Source organism: Salvelinus fontinalis, unplaced genomic scaffold (genome assembly GCF_029448725.1).
Source record: "Salvelinus fontinalis isolate EN_2023a unplaced genomic scaffold, ASM2944872v1 scaffold_0468, whole genome shotgun sequence".
Lineage (NCBI taxonomy): Eukaryota > Metazoa > Chordata > Actinopteri > Salmoniformes > Salmonidae > Salvelinus > Salvelinus fontinalis.
The window spans coordinates 40,864-60,000 of record NW_026600677.1 but is presented as its reverse complement, the minus strand read 5'-3'; the positions used below and the strand labels follow the sequence as shown (position 1 = coordinate 60,000).

General features: G+C 44.8%; 1 protein-coding gene across 2 annotated transcripts in view; it reads right to left on the bottom strand.

Annotated features, from left to right (window-relative positions):
• Window positions 1-19,137, bottom strand: part of LOC129846180 (zinc finger protein GLI1-like) — a 35,247-nt gene that overhangs the window by 8,463 nt on the left and 7,647 nt on the right. Inside the window, exons 2-13 of one of the 2 annotated variants that reach the window (XM_055914144.1) lie at window positions 16,431-16,657; window positions 14,284-14,373; window positions 12,958-13,156; window positions 10,665-10,812; window positions 10,314-10,421; window positions 9,580-9,717; window positions 8,418-8,567; window positions 4,968-5,132; window positions 3,935-4,180; window positions 3,373-3,685; window positions 2,524-2,766; window positions 1,904-2,160 (exon numbers count right to left, since the gene is read on the bottom strand). In XM_055914144.1, the coding sequence (XP_055770119.1) occupies window positions 1,904-2,160; window positions 2,524-2,766; window positions 3,373-3,685; window positions 3,935-4,180; window positions 4,968-5,132; window positions 8,418-8,567; window positions 9,580-9,717; window positions 10,314-10,421; window positions 10,665-10,812; window positions 12,958-13,156; window positions 14,284-14,373; window positions 16,431-16,657 (2,284 nt within the window). Of the gene's footprint in view, window positions 1-1,903; window positions 2,161-2,523; window positions 2,767-3,372; window positions 3,686-3,934; window positions 4,181-4,967; window positions 5,133-8,417; window positions 8,568-9,579; window positions 9,718-10,313; window positions 10,422-10,664; window positions 10,813-12,957; window positions 13,157-14,283; window positions 14,374-16,430; window positions 17,627-19,137 lie in introns of those variants that run through there. The other variant, XM_055914143.1, reaches the window with a different exon arrangement.

Here is a 19,137-nt window from a genome sequence, read left to right as displayed (position 1 = left end):
CGCCTCCACCTACTGTTAACCAATCATGTCAGTGCGGCGCTATACAGAGCCATCTGCGTTGTTAAAGGCGCTGCATGGTCAATCTGACGTCTACATGGGCTGTGTAGCGTTTACGGTGATACGGCCTCTGCAGAAGCCAGGGCATTCATACTCCTTGCGCTTCGTAGAGCAGCACAGAGCTGTTGTCAAGGAAGTAAGTTTGTGTTTATACAGGACCTCCCACTCCCACCAATCGCCAACCAATCACGTCAATGCAGAGCTACACATGGTCCTCCGCATTGTGACAACATTTGGGAGGCGCACGGCGATGCAGTATGGAACTCGATTTGGCGAGTAACACCCTTCATACGGAGCTTTCAAAACACATTTCAGATCAAGCAGGAACTGGCTTTTAGAGGATAACACTGCCTACGAGGTCTGGAGCTTGATGGTTTTCTGTTCTACCTGATACCTGACTTCATTTCCCCCACCTGGTGTCCCAGGTCTAAATCAGTTTTTAATTAGAGGGGAACAATGGGGGGGGGGAGCAGTGGAACTGTCTTCGAGGTCCAGAGTTGAGTTTGAGGGCTACAGGCCTAGGCCATACAAAGACCATGCTCAGATCAGCACAGGGCGTGACTCCGATGCATACGGGATATCTGTGGTTTGTCTCTATGACATTCAGAGGCTATGCTACATACAACCTTCTATAGCTGAGGACACAAAACATGTACTTTGCTTGGGAAGTAATGTGTGATTCTGTCACTATGAATTGACGTTCAACAGACTATTAAACAACCTACTAACTTTAAATCAGTCAGGAGCAAGCCAGGTAGCCTAAGAAGGAACGAAAATGAATAATGTAGGCTATATTATTATTATTATTTCAAGGCTTTAGCCTGCCATTTAAGAAATCAATGGTGTTTGTTACATGATACTGGCCGGCAGGAGCACTCAGCAATTCAACAACATGTCTATACATTTCGCATTTAAGCCGTATACAAATAATACATAAATAAATACTTTAAAATGAAATAATAATCAAACAAATAAAATCCTTATTAGGCTATACCAGCTGCAATTGATATCGTAAAAATGTGTGTGTGGGGGGGGGGAGAGGCACAGAAACTCACATCAACACCTTTTGTCAGATAACACTGTTAAACTGAGTATTTATGCTACTGCAAGCGATCATCAGAGAACTCTGAACGACTCAAAAACTCCCCAGCTTATGCTCTCCAAATGGACGTTAGCTGTGAGGGCCGGGATGCCCGTAAATTAACCTTTGTTCGCTCTACATGTCGGGAGATTCTCGAGGACGTATTGTTCTGTTTCATGATTCCCGAGGACATATTGTTCTGTTTCATGATTCCCGAGGACATATTGTTCTGTTTCATGATTCCCGAGGACATATTGTTCTGTTTCATGATTCCCGAGGACATATTGTTCTGTTTCATGATTCCTGAGCATGCAACGGCACAGTGTGCTACGTGGCTATATTGATGAAAACTGATTCCATGGGATTGAATCGTGGGCTTTAGCCACGGGGCTCTATCTATGGCGGGACGGCGGGCAGACCTCTACACTCTAGTTGAATGAATGTAGCTCGCTCTACCATATGGACACATTGTATAATACACCCACTGTGCTAGAATGGATACACCGAGAGCAACCGGTGGCAAAAAAGTTGAGCACAGAACTCTTGAGATATACTGTAGCAGGTAATTTCCATTGTAAACTACATCAAACCACATCCAGTGTTCACAAAACTATCTGGAGATATGTGATCAGAGCATGACCATGTTCCCACTGAGGCTTGGTGGTTATTGAGGGGGAGTTTTTGGAAAGATATTTTTCTTATTGAGAGTGGAATACAAACACATATAAGGAATAAGATATTAAGAAGACAAAGACAAGTGTTCACCTGGTACTCGCTGAGGAAACCTCCTCTCCTCCTCTGTGTTCCTGGTCCCTGCTCCATACTGGGTAGTGGGGTGGGGGGTGGGCCGCCAGTGGCTGCTGCATACTTAGCCTTCAGGCTGTACTGCTGGGCTGGCGTGAGACTAGACATTTCTGGTAACCCTCCTCCTGCCCCACCTACACCACGGCAGGGTCCTCCTCTGCAGCTGGTCTCAGGGGGAAGGGGGTCACCTCCTCCCTGGTCAGAACCCAGGAACCCTGCTGGAAATGTTACAAACATGTTGGAAATATAATGCTATAAACGATCAAAATAAAGAGAGTAGCACACTCCATATATAAACTGGGTATTTACCAACTTTTCAGCATCACTGTGCCTTCTTCACACAAACTCTTTTTTTCTGGGTGTGCGCCAGTTCATGTTTTTTTTATTCAAATAGAATGCTTACACACATTTTATTGTTAAACCAATTTTATTGTAATACTTTCACAACCATTATAAATACTACTTTGGAGTGCATTTTTTTGTCCCTAAATACATTTAGGTTATCATGTCATTTCATATGCCATGGAACATGTTAGAATTACAAACAGCATCTTGTGTGAAATGTCTGGAAGGGAACCCACCTCCTCCTCCTCCTAGCTGGGAGACCTCGCTGGAGCGCCGGCTGGAGAGGTAGGGGGAAACCATGGAAGAACGGCGGCTCACTGTGTAGGCCGAGCTCATGCTGCTGGTGCCACTCCCCCTCCGATCACTGGTAGGACAGACCATGCCAGAGGATCCACCCCCCAGCTCGTGATTGGACAGTTCCATGACTCGGCGGTTGGAGAGGAGGGACGAGGGAGAACACATCCCTCCCATCATCTCCCCTGGACCACATGGAGGAACAAAGCAGGACTAGAACCATCAGGTTAACAGTATAGAGGTGGCACAGACAATACTACAACAGGAAAGAGAGCTATAATTCTTTTAAAGTGTTTTTTTTTTTTGTGTAATCTAGTGATATGTGTAAGATATGATCTTATCATCGTAATGATTTTATCACAATGAGAATAATTTGTTTAATTTTAATTCGTTTAAACTCTTCAAAGGATGATCAAGATGAAAACATGCATATTTTATCTAAAATCACGCCAAGTGTCTTCGGTCCAGTACCTGGCAGTACCTTACTATCTGTCAGTCAAGTGTCTTCGGTCCAGTACCTGGCAGTACCTTACTATCTGTCAGTCAAGTGTCTTCAGTCCAGTACCTGGCAGTACCTTACTATCTGTCAGTCAAGTGTCTTCAGTCCAGTACCTGGCAGTACCTTACTATCTGTCAGTCAAGTCTCTTCAGTCCAGTACCTGGCAGTACCTTACTATCTGTCAGTCAAGTCTCTTCAGTCCAGTACCTAGCAGTACCTTACTATCTGTCAGTCAAGTGTCTTCAGTCCAGTACCTGGCAGTACCTTACTATCTGTCAGTCAAGTTTAATACCTGTGAGTGCAGGCAGCTTGTTCCCCCCACCGCAGCATCCGGGCGGAGTTGGCCTTCTGATCTGTTTCAGCTTCTCTATCTTCAGGTTCTCTAGTCTCTTCAGGGCATGTGCTGACATGCCCCCCATCCCTGCCCCTGAGCCTCCCGCCTCGCAGCCTCCTCCTGCCCCTCCGTCCTCCAAAGCGGTCAGGTCCTCCAGACTGCCAGCTGCATTCAGGTTCATCTCCACACCGCTGTCGTTGTTGTTGGCGCTCCCCAGTGGAGAGCGCTCGCTACTGCAGGAAGACTGGCCACCCGGGCTGGGCTGAGACTTCTGGAAGAGGGGAGAAAAGAGAGAGTGAGAGAGAGAGACAACATGTCACTTAAAACCCCAATCCACATGTTTTACTGTCAAAAACAACCCCACCACTTGTTTATCTATAACGGCTGAGGGATGGGGCTGGAGAAATGAAACCACTCTCAAATTCATAGACTCATAGAGTCCACAAAATCAACATGAAACCATATTCAAAGTAAAACATTGTTTATTTACAAAGACACAAACTCTCCAGTCTAAACTCACCAGAGTGCTCTCAGGTGCCAGCAGTTTGCAGTCGTCCCTGTGTCCAGCCTCCTCTTTCTCCAGCAGCAGTTCACCACGCTGTCCACCAGAGGTCAGTGATGAGCCTGGCTGCCGAGGCCCAGTGTCTCCTCTATGCTTCTTGGTGATGTGAGCCTCAGGGCCGTGGACTGTCTTCACGTGCTTCCGCAGAGAGCTGGGGTCTGTGTAGCGCTTCGTACACCCAGAGATCTTACACACGTAAGGCTTCTGCAGAGGGACAGGAGGACAAAACACACATGATTACACACGTCAGACGTTTTTATTTAAAAGTGATTTCTTAGGCCATCTGTCTTTCAAATAGTATTTCAGAAAACATTAGATCTGTTAGATAAATTACATCTGTGATATAAATTATAGATATCGATGTTATTCATATTTTATTCATTAAAAAAAATGTATTTAACCTTTATTAAAACTAGGCAAGTCAGATAAGATATTTACAATGACGGCCTACCCCGGCCTAACCCGGACGACGCTGGGTTAATTGTGCGCCGCCCTACAGGACTCCCAATCACGGTCGAACGTGACTTAGCCTGGATACCGATAGATTATTCACTAGTTATTCATAACAATTCATAACACAACTTAGATCTATAATTTGAGTGAACAATCCCTTTAAGCAGGTGAGGATGTAAGCGGTTAGTGTGATTGATTGATTTACGGCGTGTACCTCGTTGGAGTTAGTGTAATTGATTGATTTACAGCGTGTACCTCGTTGGAATGTGTGATTGGTTGATTTACGGCGTGTACCTCGTTGGAGTTAGTGTGATTGGTTGATTTACAGCGTGTACCTCGTTGGAGTTAGTGTGATTGGTTGATTTACGGCGTGTACCTCGTTGGAGTTAGTGTGATTGGTTGATTTACAGCGTGTACCTCGTTGGAGTTAGTGTGATTGGTTGATTTACAGCGTGTACCTCGTTGGAATGTGTGATTGGTTGATTTACGGCGTGTACCTCGTTGGAGTTAGTGTGATTGGTTGATTTACGGCGTGTACCTCGTTTGAATGTGTGCGGTTCTGGTGCTTGGCTCTGTCCGAGGCGTTGGAAAAGGCTTTGTTGCAGCCCTCGTGTTCACAGACGTATGGTTTCTCCCCCGTATGAGACCTCAGGTGGGTCTTCAGGTTCTCCAGGCGAGAGTAGGCCTTATTACAGCCCTCAAACTGAAACAACAGACAACTTATTACAGCCCTCAAACTGAAACAACAGACATCTTATTACATACAGCCTTCCATCTGAAACAACAGACATCTTATTATAGCCCTCAAACTGAAACAACAGACAATCTTCAAGCTGCATACGGGACCCTATTCCAACGAAATTACTGAAACAGCAGCTTCCTGTGCTTTGCCCTCCTATGTTGAAAATAATTAACGGCTCTCTATCCACCGTATGTGTACCAAACTCACAAAAAATGTCAGTAATAAAGCCTCCCTTGAAAAAGCCAAACCTTGACCCAGAAAAAATAAAAAAAACTATTGGCCTATATCAAATCTCCCATTCCTCTCAAAATTCTTTGAAAAAGCTGTTGCGCAGCAACTCACTGCCTTCCTGAAGATAAACAATGTATACGAAATGCATCAGTCTGGTTTTAGACCCCATCATAGCACTGAGACTGCACTTGTGAAGGTGGTAAATGACATTTTAATGGCGTCAGACAGAGGCTCTGCATCTGTCCTCGTGCTACTAGACCTTAGTGCTGCTTTCGATACCATCGATCACCACATTCTTTTGGAGAGATTGGAAACCCAAATTGGTCTACACGTACAAGTTCTGGCCTGGTTTAGATCTTATCTGTCGGAAAGATATCAGTTTGTCTCTGTAAATGGTTTGTCCTCTGACAAATCAACTGTAAATTTCGGTGTTCCTCAAGGTTCCGTTTTAGGACCACTATTGTTTTCACTATATATTTGACCTCTTGGGGATGTCATTCGGAAACATAATGTTAACTCTCTTTTGACGAACATATCAAGACTGTTTCAAGGACAGCTTTTTTCGATCTACGTAACATTGAAAAATTCTGAAACTTTCTGTCCAAAAATGATGCAGAAAAATGTATCCATGCTTTTGTCACTTCTAGGTTAGACTACTGCAATGCTTTACTTTCCGGCTACCCGGATAAAGCACCAAATAAACTTCAGTTTACACGGCTGCTAGAATCCTGACTAGAACACAAAAATTTGATCATATTACTCCAATGCTGGCCACTCTACACTGGCTTCCTGTTAAGGCAAGGGCTGTTTTCAAGGTTTTACTGCTAACCTACAAAGCATTACATGGGCTTGCTCCTACCTATCTTTCAGATTTGGTCCTGCCGTACATACGTACACGTACGCTACGGTCACAAGACACAGGCCTCCTTACTGTCCCTAGAATTTCTAAGCAAACAGCTGGAGGCAGGGCTTTCCCCTATAGAGCTCCATTTTTATGGAATGGTCTGCCTACCCATGTGAGAGACGCAGACTCGGTCTCAACCTTTAAGTCTATCTTGATGAATCATCTCTTCAGTGGGTCCTATGATTGAGTGTAGTCTGCCCAGAAGTGTGAAGGTGAACGGAACGGCACTGGGACGACGAACTACCCTTGCTGTCTCTTACTGGCCGGTTCCCCTCTCTCCACTGGGATTCTCTGCCTCAAACCCTATTACAGGGGCTGAGTCACTGTCTTACTGGTGCTCTTCCATGTCGTCCCTAGGAGGGGTGTGTCACTTGAGTGGGTTGAGTCACTGACGTGATCTTCCTGTCCGGGTTGGCGCCCCCCTTTGGGTTCGTGCCGTGGGGGAGATCTTCGTGGGCTGTACTCGGCATTGTCTCAGGATAGTAAGCTGGCGGTTATAGATATCCCTCTAGTGGTGTGGGGGCTGTGCTTTGGCAAAGTGGGTGGGGTTATATCCTGCCTGTTTGGCCCTGTCCGGGGGTATCATCGGATGGGGCCACAGTGCCTTCCGACCCCTCCTGTCTCAGCCTCCAGTAATTATGCTGCAGTAGTTTATGTGTTGGGGGGCTAGGGTCAGTGGGTTATATCTGGAGTATTTCTCCTGTCTTATCCGGTGTCCTGTGTGAATTTAAGTATGCTCCCTCTAATTCTCTCTCCCTCTCTTCTCTCTCTCTCGCTCTTTCTCTCGGAGGACCTGAGCCCTAGGACCATGCCTCAGGACTACATGGCATGATGACTCCTTGCTGTCCCCAGTCCACCTGGTCATGCTGCTGCCCCAGTTTCAACTGTTCTGCCTGCGGCAATGGAACCCTGACCTGTTCACTGGACGTGCTACCTGTCCCAGACCTGCTGTTTTCAACTCTCTAGAGACAGCAGGAGCGGTAGAGATACTCTGAATGATCGGCTATGAAAAGCCAACTGATATTTACTCCTGATTATTATTTGACCATGCTGGTTATCATTGAACATTTGAACATCTTGGCCATGTTCTGTTAGAATCTCCTCCCGGCACAGCCAGAAGAGGACTGGCCACCCCTCATAGCCTGGTTCCTCTCTAGGTTTCTTCCTAGGTTTCGGCCTTTCTACGGAGTTTTTCCAAGCCACCGTGCTTCTACACCTGCACTGCTTGCTGTTTGGGGTTTTAGGCTGGGTTTCAGTACAGCACTTTTTGACAACAGCTGATGTAAGAAGGGCTTTATAAATAAATGTGATTGATTGATCTTATTACACTCCTCAAACTGAAACAACAGGGATCTTATTACATACAGCCTTCCATCTGAAACAACAGGGATCTTATTACATACAGACTTCCATCTGAAACAACAGGGATCTTATTACATACAGACTTCCATCTGAAACAACAGGGATCTTATTACATATGGTCTTCCATCTGAAACAACAGGGATCTTATTACATACAGCCTTCCATCTGAAACAACAGGGATCTTATTACATACAGCCTCCCATCTGAAACAACAGGGATCTTATTACATACTGCCTTCCATCTGAAACAACAGGGATCTTATTACATATGGCCTTCCATCTGAAACAACAGGAAACTTATTACATATAGCCTTCCATCTGAAACAACAGGGATCTTATTACATACAGCCTCCCATCTGAAACAACAGGGATCTTATTACATACAGCATTCCATCTGAAACAACAGGGATCTTATTACACTCCTCAACCTGAAATAGATTCACAGTGTTTTATAACACCCATCAAATTGAAACACGTGTACAGATATACATTATGTAGACTGAAAGCCAACGTCTGGTTCAATCAGTGTCAGGTAGAGAATCTCCATAAAAGCCACATACATGCACTGTGAGTATACTACCTGTACTGTACCTCTCTCTCGCTCTCAAACTGATCTTTGAAACGGAATTATTTGATGAATTAAACATGTGATTCTAAACTGAATTCAAATTCATTTAACAATCCATTTCAAAGGTCTGTTTGAGAGAGAGAGAGAGAGAGAGACCAGGCTACAGTAAGTAGTATACTCACAGTACACTTATGTGGTTTCTCTCCTGTGTGCCTGCGCATGTGAACCACCAGCATGTACTGGGCCTTGAAAGGTCTCTGCTCCCTGGAACACTCCTGCCAGTGGCACACAAACTCCTTCTTCTCTCCGTGGATGTGCTCGTTGTTGATGTGCTGTGGAAGAGAGAGAGGTGTTATTGCCAAGAGTGTTCAGTCTTTATCAGGATGCTGTGTTATGTGTTCTCTAGACTAACTACTCTAGACTGAGAGTTAGAGACCATTACTCTAGACTGAGAGTTAGAGACCACTACTCTAGACTGAGAGTTAGAGACCACTACTCTAGACTGAGAGTTAGAGACCACTACTCTAGACTGAGAGTTAGAGACCACTACTCTAGACTGAGAGTTAGAGACCACTACTCTGGACTGAGAGTTGTCCCTATTCTGCTGTCCCTATTCACGTGCACTAGCTCCTCCTGTCCCTATTCACGTGCACTAGCTCCTCCTGTCCCTAATCACGTGCACTAGCTCCTCCTGTCCCTATTCACGTTCACTAGCTCCTCCTGTCCCTAATCACGTGCACTAGCTCCTCCTGTCCCTATTCACGTTCACTAGCTCCTCCTGTCCCTATTCACGTTCACTAGCTCCTCCTGTCCCTAATCACATGCACTAGCTCCTCCTGTCCCTATTCACGTTCACTAGCTCCTCCTGTCCCTAATCACGTGCACTAGCTCCTCCTGTCCCTAATCACGTGCACTAGCTCCTCCTGTCCCTAATCACGTGCACTAGCTCCTCCTGTCCCTAATCACGTGCACTAGCTCCTCCTGTCCCTAATCACGAGCACTAGCTCCTCCTGTCCCTAATCACGTGCACTAGCTCCTCCTGTCCCTAATCACGTGCACTAGCTCCTCCTGTCCCTAATCACGTGCACTAGCTTCTGCTGTTCCTATTCACGTGCATTAGGTGTTGCTGTCCCTTTTCACGTGCACTAGCTTCTCCTGACCCTAATGTACTCATGTGCACTAGCTGCTCCTGTCCCTAATGTACTCACGTGCACTAGCTGCTCCTGTCCCTAATGTACTCACGTGCAATAGCACCTCATGTCTCTAATGTACTCACGTGCACTAGCTCCTAATGTCCCTAATGTTCTCACGTGCACTAGCTGTTCCTGTCCCTAATGTACTCACGTGCACTAGCTGCTCCTGCGTGTCAAACTCCTTGCTGCAGCCCTCCCAGTGGCAGTTGGTCTCATAGATGACCTCTGGCTCTGGTTTCTCCTCCCTATCCAGATCCTCCCGGCAGTCCAGCAGACCCAGCAGAGGATCCTGGGTACGAGTCAAGAGGTCAGGGTTCAACAACATCAGGACGTTCATGGTACTCACATGGCATTACATTAAGTAATGTAAGGGTAGCAGTTGTTAAAACACCACATAACATGCACACACACACACACACCATCTCTGTCTCACACAGAAATTGTTAGCAAAATTATACTATGTTTAAAGTTGTGATTGAGTGTTGAGTATGTAGTGTTGTTATGTGTTGTTGTGTGTGGTTGTGTGTGGTGTGTGTGTGTTATGTGTGGTGTGTGTATTGTGTGGTTGAACGTGTAGTGTGTGTGTTATGTGTGGTTGTGTGTGGTGTGTGTGTGTGTGTGTGTGTGTTATGTGTGGTTGTGTGTGGTGTGTGTGTGTGTGTGTGTGTGTGTGTGTGTGTGTGTGTGTGTGTGTGTGTGTGTGTGTGTGTGTGTGTGTGTTGTGTGGTTGAGTGTGCAGTGTGTGTGTTATGTGTGGTTGTGTGTGGTGTGTGTGTGTGTGTTATGTGTGGTGTGTGTGTTGTGTGGTTGAACGTGTAGTGTGTGTGTTATGTGTGGTTGTGTGTGTGTGTGTTGTGTGGTTGAACGTGTAGTGTAATTTGTTACCTGTGTGCCAGTGGAAGAAGGGCTGACCATGTCTCCCTCGGATCTCTCCTCCAGACACTTCATATTGATCCCATCCATCACACTGCCCAGCCCGGGTTCTGTCTTCAGCTACACAGCAACACAGACCAAGTCAGAATTACACTCTGTCACATCCAGGGAACGTTAAAATGGCTGGTAACACATCACACTGCCCTGTACCACCTCTTTCTACAGCTACACACAAAAAAAACATGTCAAAACTATTCAACTACATACTGTAGTTTTGGAATGTCTCTCTGTTTCTCTGCGTGACTTATCTTTAAACTGTTGAGCCCGTAGCAGGTGTCTCAAGACAATCACAAATAGTCTTACGTGTCCATGTTTGGGTGCGTGGAGTCGGGGGTTGTGTGGGGGTATTCTGCCGGGAGGGGCGTGGCAGGGTCCTGGGGTGTGTCCGCCGTACATTGAGCCTTGTTGTCTGGACTGGTAGTTGATGGAGTTGGAGAGACCCATAGACGGACTGCCATACAGGAGACAAGACATATGGCTATTATAAACTGATCACAGTTACTAATAAACATTCAACTGAATGGGGAATGATTATAAACACTTGTATCATGTTGATGTCTATGGATATAACACTGACCACATGGAATAAAGCTGATGATAGTTGGTGAATTCCCAGATGACTCACATTTCAATACAAAGTGACTATGAAGCCAAAGAGTATGTCTATTATTGACTTCTATGGTGTTCCAGTTCTATAGGAAATGTTCTGGAGAGCTGACCTCATGGCAACAACAGACCCGTTGGGTCAGTAGTATAGTATAGTACAGTACAGTATAGTACAGTACAGTACAGTACAGTATAGTGCAGTGCAGTATAGTACAGTACAGTACAGTACAGCAGTAGTACAGTATAGTACAGTACAGTATAGTACAGTACAGTACAGTACAGTATAGTGCAGTACAGTACAGTATAGTACAGTACAGTATAGTACAGTACAGTATAGTACAGTACAGTATAGTACAGTACAGTACAGTACAGTATAGTGCAGTGCAGTATAGTACAGTACAGTACAGTACAGCAGTAGTACAGTATAGTACAGTACAGTATAGTACAGTACAGTATAGTACAGTACAGTATAGTACAGTACAGTATAGTGCAGTACAGTACAGTATAGTACAGTACATAATAGTACAGTATAGTACAGTACAGTATAGTACAGTATAGTACAGTACAATATAGTACAGTATAGTATTGTACAGTACAACAAAGTACAGTACATTATAGTGTAATACAGTATAGTATAGTACAGTACAGTGTAGTATAGTACAGTACAACAAAGTACAGTACAGTACAGTATAGTACAGCACAGTACAGTATAGTACAGCAGAGTATAGTATAGTACAGTATAGTATTGTACAGTACAACAAAGTACAGTACATTATAGTGTAATACAGTATAGTATAGTACAGTACAGTGTAGTATAGTGCAGTACACCAAAGTACAGTGCAGCATAGTGTAATACAGTACAGTATAGTACAGTACAGTATAGTATTGTATAGTACAGTGCAGTATAGTATTGTATAGTACAGTATAGTATTGTATAGTATTGTATAGTACGGTATAGTACAGTATAGCATAGTACGGTATAGTACAATACAACAAAGTGCAGAACAGTACAGTATAGTGTAGTACAGTACAATACAGTATAGTACAGTACAGTACAGTATAGTATAGTATAGCACAGTATAGTATAGCACAGTATATTATCGTGTAGTACAGTATAGTGCTGCAGAGTATAGCACAGTATAGTATAGTACAGTACAGTATAGTACACCAAAATACAGTACAGTATAGTACAGTATCGTATAGTACGGCAAAGTATTATATAGTATAGTATAGTGCAACAGAGTATAGTACAGTATAGTATAGTACAGTTTAGTATAGTGCGCTACAGTTTAGTATAGTGTAAGGCTCTAACCTTATATCACCAACAGACAGATGTCTGTAGGAGGAGCCTACATTTGGTCTGTAGTACAGTACAGTACAGTACATCACAATACAGTATAGCACAGCATAGTACAGCACAGTACAGTGTAGCACAGTATAGTACAGTATAATATAGTATAGTACAGTATAGTATATTATAGTACGGTATAATGTAGTACAGTATATTATAGTATAGCACAGTATATTATAGTGCAGTATAGTATAGTATCGCACAGTATATTATAGTATAGCACAGTATAGTATAGTGTTGTATATTGCAGTATAATACAGTATAGTATAGTACAGTATACTGTGGTACGGTATAGTATAGCACAGTATAATATAGTATGGTGCGGTATAATATAGTATAGTGCTGTATAATATAGCACAGTATATTATAGTACAGTATAGTATAGTACATTGTAATATAGTATAGTGCAGTATAGTATAGTGTTGTATATTGCGGTATAATACAGTATAGTATTGTGCAGTATATTGTAGTACGGTATAGTATAGTACAGTATAATATAGTATAGCGCAGTATAGTATAGTGTTGTATATTGCCGTATAATACAGTATAGTATATTGTAGTACGGTATAGTATAGTACAGTATAATATAGTATAGTGCAGTATAGTGTACTATAGTTTAGTATAGTGTAAGGCTCTAACCTCATGGCACCAACAGACAGATGTCCGTAGGAGGAGCCTCCGTTGGGTCCACAGCGTGAGTTGACAAATGCCACCAGTGAGTTAGGAGAGGTCCTGATGACCGTGTGGAGGTCCATGCTGGCGTCCGACAGAGGAGAGATGGACAGAGCACGCTTCTTACTGAGCTTCAGCATGGAGCGAGGCGTGGAGAACCGCGAACCTGAGGGAGAGAAAGGAGGGAGAGGGGGAGAGGAGTCAGGGGGGGAGAAAGGAGCAAGAAGGGGGAAGAGAGGAGAGTAGGGAGTGGGGGTTTGGGGGGAGACAGGAGCAAGGAGCAAGGACGGGGGAGAGAGGGGGTTGTGGGGTAGGGGGGAGGGACGGGTAGCAGAGAGAGAGGGGGTTGGGGAAAGGGGAACACGGAGGGGGTAGAGAGAGAGGGGGAGGGACGGGTAGCAGAGAGAGAGGGGGAGGGACGGGTAGCAGAGAGAGAGGGGGAGGGACGGGTAGCAGAGAGAGAGGGGGATGGACGGGTGGCAGAGAGAGAGGGGGAGGGGGGGGTAGCAGAGAGAGAGGGGGAGGGGGGGTAGCAGAGAGAGAGGGGGAGGGACGGGTAGCAGAGAGAGAGGGGAGGGACGGGTAGCAGAGAGAGAGGGGAGGGACGGGTAGCAGAGAGAGAGGGGGAGGGACGGGTAGCAGAGAGAGAGGGGAGGGACGGGTAGCAGAGAGAGAGGGGGAGGGACGGGTAGCAGAGAGAGAGGGGAGGGACGGGTAGCAGAGAGAGAGGGGAGGGACGGGTAGCAGAGAGAGAGGGGGAGGGACGGGTAGCAGAGAGAGAGGGGGAGGGGGGGTAGCAGAGAGAGAGGGGGAGGGACGGGTAGCAGAGAGAGAGGGGAGGGACGGGTAGCAGAGAGAGAGGGGAGGGACGGGTAGCAGAGAGAGAGGGGGAGGGACGGGTAGCAGAGAGAGAGGGGAGGGACGGGTAGCAGAGAGAGAGGGGAGGGACGGGTAGCAGAGAGAGAGGGGAGGGACGGGTAGCAGAGAGAGAGGGGGTTTGGGGGTTGGGGAAAGGGGAACAGGGAGGGGGTAGAGAGAGAGGGGGAGGGACGGGTAGCAGAGAGAGAGGGGGTTGGGGGGTTGGGGAACACGGAGGGGGTAGAGAGAGGGGGAGGGACGGGTAGCAGAGAGAGAGGGGGAGGGACGGGTAGCAGAGAGAGAGGGGATTGCAACGGAAAACATTTTTAAACCAAATTTGCATTTCTCATTAGACAAGTCCAGGTAGTCCCTCCCTGTTTCAGTCCTTTTTCTTCCATTTGGTGCCTAATGAACACGACTCAGTTATTGTCTTACCGCCTCCCATGTGGTCTGATCCGTGGCCGTGGGGGAAGCCATAGTGGGATGACATGAGGTTGTTCTGACAGTAAGGAGAGCTGTTACCACCTGGACAAGCAGAGAGAAGTAGAATAATCACATTATTACTGGCTTTAGGACATGGCCATTCTGACTGCTTAAGGAACATGGCCAATTCTGACTGCTGCTTCACGTCATGGGTGAGAAGGAGGCTAAGATTCGGGAGGAATGGAGGAAAGACTAATTGAGATAGAGCCTCTGTCTCTGGTTATAATGAGGTTAAAGGTCATGAAGTTATTCACATGATTAGGGTTGCAAAGGGAGGGTATATTACTGGAAACTTTCAAGGTTTACTTTTAAAACTACCAGAATGTTGGTATCTTTCAAGGATTTTATGTAATTTATCACAAGATATCTAGTGGCTCTTTTGGGTCCTTCAGATTATCACTGTAATAATATATGAAATAATTCAATAAGATGATTGGAAAAAAAAATAGAATGACAAAGCTTTGAAACATTATCCTAAATTATCCTAAATATAAAGCATCCAGTATTTAGGCTGCAGTAGTTTATGTGTCGGGGGGCTAGTGTCAGTCTGTTATATCTGGAGTATTTCTCCTGTCTTATCCGGTGTCCTGTGTGAATTTAAGTATGCTCTCTCTAATTCTCTCTTTCTTTCTCTCTCTCAGAGGACCTGAGCCCTAGGACCATGCCTCAGGACTACCTGGCCTGATGACTCCTTGCTGTCCCCAGTCCACCTGGCCGTGCTGTTGCTCCAGTTTCAACTGTTCTGTCTGCGGCTATGGACCCTGACCTGTTCACCAGACGTGCTACCTGTCCCGGACCTGCTGTTTTCAACTCTCTAGAGACAGCAGGAGGAGTAGAGATACTCTGAATGATCGGCTATCAAAAGCCATCTGATATTTACTCCTGAGGTGCTGACCTGTTGCACCCTCTACAACCACTGTGATTATTATTATTTGACCCTGCTGGTCATCTATGAACATTTGAACCATGTACTGTTATAATCTCCACCCGGCACAGCCAGAAGAGGACTGGCCACCCCTCATAGCCTGGTTCCTCTCTAGGTTTCTTCCTAGGTTCTGGCCTTTCTAGGGAGTTTTTCCTAGCCACCGTGCTTCTACACCTGCATTGCTTGCTGTTTGGGGTTTTAGGCTGGGTTTCTGTACAGCACTTTGAGATATCAGCTGATGTAAGAAGGGCTTTATAAATACATCTGATTGTGTCACGCCCTGGCCTTAGTATTCTTTGTTTTCTTTATTATTTTAGTTAGGTCAGGGTGTGACATGGGGAATGTTTGTGTTTTGTTGGTTTTGGGTGATTCTATGGTAAAGGGGGTGTTGGGTGTAGTATATGGGTTTGTGTTGAGTACATGTGTCTAGCGTTGTCTATGTATGTTTAGTTGTCTAGGAGAGTCTATGGTTGCCTGAATGAGTTCCCAATTAGAGACAGCTGATTTCTGTTGTCTCTGATTGGGAGCCATAGGCTTTCATTTGTTGTGAGTAGTTGTCTATGTGATACGTTTGTAGCCTGTGTGTGCACATCGTTATTTAGCTTCACGATTGTTTTGGTTAGTTCGTAAGTGTGTTTGTTTCGTTTTTGCCTTCTTCATCAATAAAAGGAGATGGCTTATTTTCCTAATGCTGCGTTTTGGTCCGTCAATCCTCCACACGATCGTGACAGATTGATTGATTGATTTTAGTGAATAACATTGATGTTTAATATGAGGCTTTAAGCATGAAATATCCTTATTCATTTTTTTTGAAAACTATGTCAATATGTATTTGTTGTCAATGTTTTTGCGTCAAACTGGTGGCAGTTGTGAAAAAAGTCAATAGTTGGACGAACTAATGATGATAACGTTGATTAGATTTTCATTAATTGGTCTGTTTTCTCTTAAACCATATGGGCCATCTATTAGAAACTCCTGGACAATGTGGACACAGATATAATAAATGAATACTATACATGAATTTAAAAGTTATTCAAGTTTAAATTACAAAAGCGACAATAGATTTGCCATAGATTTTTTTTTTTGTTAATTACCAAAATTACTGATGATTTTGGTAACTTTGGTAAATTACCAGTAGTTTTGCAATCATACAATTAATAAAGGACTGGCTCACCATCGGAGGACTGATTCATGCCGCGGTGTCCCATCATGCTGTGCAGTGGGGGGGCCAGAGGGGGCCGCATGTACTGGTCCATGGGGTTGACCCCAGAGTTAGGGTTGGTCCTGGGGTTAGGGGTCATAGGGTTGTACATGTTCCTGCAGTCCAGAGGCTGGCCGTTGTGGAGTGGAGCGCGGAGCGATGACACATCACTGTAGGCTGACCTTCCTGATGGAGTAAGACTAGACAAGCAGACAGACACACAGAGACACACAGTATACAGACACACAGAGACACACAGTATAGAGACACACAGAGACACACAGTATACAGACACACAGAAACACACAGTATACATACACACAGAGACACACAGTATACAGACACACAGCACAGAGACACACAGACAGTATACAGACACACAGAGACACACAGTATACCGACACACAGTATACAGACACACAGAGACACACAGTATACAGACACACAGAACAGAGACACACAGACAGTATACAGACACACAGAGACACACAGTATACCGACACACAGAGATATACAGTATACAGACACACAGAGACACACAGTATACCGACACACAGAGACACACAGTATACAGACACACAGAGACATACAGTATATATACACACAGAGACACACAGTATACAGACACACAGAAACACACCGAGAAATACAGTATACAGACACACAGAGACACACAGCATACATACACACAGAGACACATAGAGACATACAGTATACAGACACACAGAGACATACAGTATAGAGACACACAGTATACAGACACACAGAGACACACAGCATACATACACACAGAGACACATAGAGACATACAGTATACAGACACACAGAGACATACAGTATAGAGACACATAGTATACAGACACACAGTATACATACACATACAGACACACAGAGACACACAGTATACAGACACACAGAGACATACAGTATACAGACACACAGAGACATACAGTATATAGACACACAGAGACACACAGAGACATACAGTATACAGGCACACAGAGAAATACAGTATACAGGCACACAGAGACATACAGTATACAGACACACAGAGACATACAGTATACAGACACACAGAGACACACAGTATACAGACACACAGAGACACACAGTATACAGACACAGAGACATACAGTATATATACACACAGAGACACACAGTATACAGACACAGAGACATACAGTATATATACACACAGAGACACACAGTATACAGACACAGAGACATACAGTATATATACACACAGAGACACACAGTATACAGACACACAAAGATATACAGGATACAGACACACAGAGACATACAGTATACAGACACACAGAGACACACAGTATACAGACACACAGAGACACACAGTATACAGACACACAGAGACACACAGTATACAGACACACAGAGACACACCGAGAAATACAGTATACAGACACACAGAGACACACAGAGACATACAGTATACAGACACACAGAGACATACAGTATACAGACACACAGAGACACACAGTATACAGACACACAGAGACACACCGAGAAATACAGTATACAGACACACAGAGAAACACAGAGACACACATACAGTATACAGTATACAGACACACAGAGACACACATACAGTATACAGACACACAGAGACACACAGAGACATACAGTATACAGACACACATAGACATACAATATACAGACACACAGAGACATACAGAGACACAGAGAGGCATACAGTATACAGACACACAGAGACATACAGTATACAGACACACAGAGATATACAGTATACAGACACACAGAGACATAAAGTTACAATAAGAAACACACAGAGACATAAGGAGACATACAGAGAAACACAGATACACACAGAGACATAAAGAGACAAACAGAAACACGCAGAGATATACAGAGACACGCAGAGAGACACAGAGACACACAGAGAGACACAGAGACATACAGAGAGACACATAGAAATACATAGACCCACAGAGATATACAGAGACACGCAGAGAGACACGCAGAGACACACAGAGACATAAAGAGACAAACAGAAACACGCAGAGATATACAGAGACACGCAGAGACACACAGAGACACACAGAGAGACACAGAGACATACAGAGAGACACATAGAAATACATAGACCCACAGAGATATACAGAGACACGCAGAGACACACAGAGACACACAGAGAGACACATAGAAATACATAGACCCACAGAGATATACAGAGACACACAGAGAGACACATAGAAATACATAGACCCACAGAGACACACAGAGACACACAGAGAGACACATAGAAATACATAGACCCACAGAGATATACAGAGACACACAGAGAGACACAGAGACATACATTTACACACAGAGATATCCAGAGACATACACACACAGAGACACACAGACATACAGAGACACACAGAGACACACAGAGACCCACAGAGACACACAGAGACACACAGCGAGATAAAGATAATCAGGACCTGACAGTACAGTTACACAACCAACTACGAGAGAGAGGGAGAGGGATAGAGAGAGAGTTAGAGGGATGTATAGAGAGAGGGATAGAGAGAGAGAGGTAGAGAGAGGCGGAAAGAGAGAGAGGGAGAGAGGATAGACGGAGGTTACCCTGCGTTCAGTCAGACAAAGAGGGAGAGAGGGAGTGAAAGGGACAAATGGGGAGGGAGGCAGAGTG